This window comes from Tachysurus fulvidraco, chromosome 17 (assembly GCF_022655615.1).
Source record: "Tachysurus fulvidraco isolate hzauxx_2018 chromosome 17, HZAU_PFXX_2.0, whole genome shotgun sequence".
NCBI classification, from domain to species: domain Eukaryota; kingdom Metazoa; phylum Chordata; class Actinopteri; order Siluriformes; family Bagridae; genus Tachysurus; species Tachysurus fulvidraco.
In genome coordinates this window covers 8,751,393-8,754,439 of record NC_062534.1, presented here as the reverse complement: position 1 = coordinate 8,754,439, position 3,047 = coordinate 8,751,393, and the positions used below count along the sequence as shown (strand labels likewise).

Sequence of the window (3,047 nt, the reverse complement as noted above, 5' to 3'; positions counted from 1 at the left end):
CCTCTCGACTTGTTGCTTATAATGGGAGTCAGAAGGGCTGCTGTTTAATTCTGATAAATAAACATTTAACAAAGTCAGCTGTGTGATGTGAGTTAAAATGAAATCCATTAAACTAATAATAGAGGGTACTAAAGTCTTCCATCCATTCTGTACACTGCTTATATTATTGAGTCAGTGAAAACTGAAGTCTATCCCTGTTAGAGATGCCAATCAGCCAACAACGCATGTCTTTGGGCTGGGGGAGGAAACCAGAGTACCAAGAGGAAACCACTGATGTACAGGGAACCAACAAGACACAGTGCCCCCAAGAGGAAGCCAAAATATTAATAGTCCAAAATATTCCTTTTCCAGTATTATCAAACACTGGATGAATGAACTGAAAAATTATTCACATTTTCATATTCATTTGGTTCGTATCCAAAAACCAACCAGTTTCAAACTAAATCTAAAATAGTGACTCTCAGTACTGAAGCTAAAGAAAAACTGTTTTTGCACACTTTTGTACACTTTACTTTATGTGTGTTTTACATGAAAAAGATTGATTCACAGCTCAAAATAGTGACACAAGGTAAATAAGTAAATAAAAGTTTTTGGATCAGTTGTAGTTGAAGACCTCAGATTGCTGTCAATATTTTAAACAGTTTCTGTACAATTAAGTAGTTAAATGTAATGATATTTCCAGAACATAAATTTTCAAAAACAGCTGTTATTTTATTGCATTTGCCTTAAAGTGGTGAACAGTACAGTATATCTTACAGACATGTACTTATATTTTCTATATAAATACATCTATATATTTCTATTAGTCTATATCTTCTATATTTTTTATATAAAAAGTTTTACATTTTTGTATTTTCACAATTCTATTGTTTATTTTGGTCCAGGTGTTATAATCACACAAGTAACAGGCAAATGGCAGATTCCTCCACAATTAGCCTGCTGTTCTACAAGTCTTAGTTGCTATAGTTGGAAACTTCTATCAGGTTGTGGTCAGGGTCTCGGAAATACAGAGACTTGATGGGGCCGACCGCTCCTGTCCTCTCCACTGGTCCTTCCTCAATCTTCACGCCACATTCCTGTAATTGGTTAAGGGGAATTTTTATTGTAGTAAATCATTTATAAAAAACAGAAATCAATACTGCATAATGTTTACATCTGAAAGACTGGATTGTTGTGAATTAGATGCACCTTCAAATGGGAAGCGACTTTTTCTAGTGGGGTCTTCGTGATGAGACAAAGATCTGCTGAGCCTGGCACAGGATTATTGGCTTTTGGCTCAAACTCTTTCCCAGCCTCATGTAGGTTGAATTTCTGCTCTCCAAAGCTCAATGCTTTACGGTTCCCCTAAGATGTAGAGTAGAGTAAAAATGTATGTGGGATAAAGATGACGAACACGTAACAACATTTTTGCACATCACAGTGTAGAGAATAATATAAGACAACAACTATTATAAATGATTTGTGGTGAAGAATTCCTTTAAACTGAAGAAAGATGAGTGGCTTTAAGGAAGGAAGGAAGGAAAAAGAAAGAAAGAAAGAAAGAAAGAAAGAAAGAAAGAAAGAAAGAAAGAATTATATATATTTATATAATTCTCTATATATTTTCTTTATATTTACATTTATATGATGTTGGTATTTAATAAGTGGTATTATTAAAAAAGTGCACAAGCCTTTAACTAATACGATGCAGTAAAAATGCATGAATGATCAGTTATTAGCAAGTAAACATTTCCTTTTAAGGTCCTAAGCTTTCTTTTGAAAACTCATTCACTGCTTAATAGAAAGAAATAGATGATTAAGTGGAGTTGAGTGGAAGAGGGTTATTTGTACAATGCTGCCACCGTGTGGTGATCCTTATATCACAACAACACTATTTCTATCACCACCAGAAGAGACCACAGATGCATGCGTTGTCATGGTGACACACGTGTTTTAGGTCTACCTTAAATGTAACTACACTCATTCCCAGGACTGAGGAGTAGAAATCCGTGCTTCTTTTCACATCCCGAACCGTCAGCACGAGATGATCCAGATGGCTGATCTGAACCGGACAGGAGCTTTTCAGACGAACTCGGACTGCTCCACCCAACACAGCCGACTTTAGAAGACATTAGAGAAAATAAATATGTAATAATAACAGTCACAATAAACTTTATGCTATTTTAGTCAGAAGAAAACAATCACGTGTGTTACTTTTGTTCTAAATTTCGGTGCCGTCTTATAGGCGTATTTACGGTACAAGGAAACTCGCCTACAGTGTAAGCAGGTCAGGATTAATAAAGTACAAATATTTACAAATGTAATTCTGATTGTTAGTAAAACACAATCGATATAAGCATGTAAGTTGTAACACATCCAATAATGTAGTATTCAGATTTTACTTTATGCTCTGTTAAGGTACCGAATTATTAAATTGATCAAGTTTCTAATAAAGTAATGAAGTCAGGAAGCTTCCAGAAGTTTCTATAGCATTCAGTTACCGTGTAGATTCCCTGACGGAGAAAGCCGGAGATTCTTAAAGCCATGACAACAGTGACCGAGATGTTTGAGCTTCAACAGGCTAGATGACCTCGTGAAGTACGGCTTACCGTAATTACGGTATAAGAACTTCACTACATAAATGACACTAATATATCCATCCTTCCGTTTTCTGAACTGTTTGTCCAATGCAGGGACGCTAACAGCCGGGAATAATCACACACAACGGACAATTTATAGATGTCATGTATATCATATGAAATTAGTTTTTTTTTTATCCATTCTTACCCTACTAACTTGAACACAAATTTGCGGGGGGAAAAAACTGTTTCTTTAATAGAGAAAAAAGCTGGTTAAGGAATGACAGTTTATAGCTGTTTTAACAGGTGATACCAAGAACTAACTTGATCCCTGCTGATCCACATCAGTGCCTCGTTCATTAATCTTTGAGTAAAATTGTGTGTAAATGCTGATTTTCACCACACTCTTGTGCACATATTGAATGCTAATCCCCCATAAATGACCAGGTCTGTGCATGTCCCAGCTGATTCACATTTGGTGACACCCAC

At 35.8% G+C, this 3,047-nt stretch overlaps 1 protein-coding gene across 2 annotated transcripts; it reads right to left on the bottom strand.

Moving 5' to 3' along the window:
* Positions 1-686: 686 nt before the first annotated feature.
* On the bottom strand, positions 687-2,641 carry glod5 (glyoxalase domain containing 5). Of its 2 annotated transcripts, none has more exons than XM_027135266.2 (4): positions 2,481-2,641; positions 1,943-2,098; positions 1,189-1,344; positions 687-1,076 (listed from the first exon to the last, which is right to left on the bottom strand). In XM_027135266.2, the coding sequence occupies exons 1-4, from the start codon at positions 2,523-2,525 to the stop codon at positions 954-956; spliced, it is 480 nt and encodes a 159-aa protein (XP_026991067.2). In that variant the 5' UTR covers positions 2,526-2,641; the 3' UTR covers positions 687-953. The 2 variants fall into 2 exon arrangements, with proteins under 2 accessions (XP_026991067.2, XP_026991066.2); XM_027135265.2 differs by lacking the exon at positions 2,481-2,641 and adding an exon at positions 2,194-2,370.
* Between the last annotated feature and the right edge of the window lie 406 nt (positions 2,642-3,047).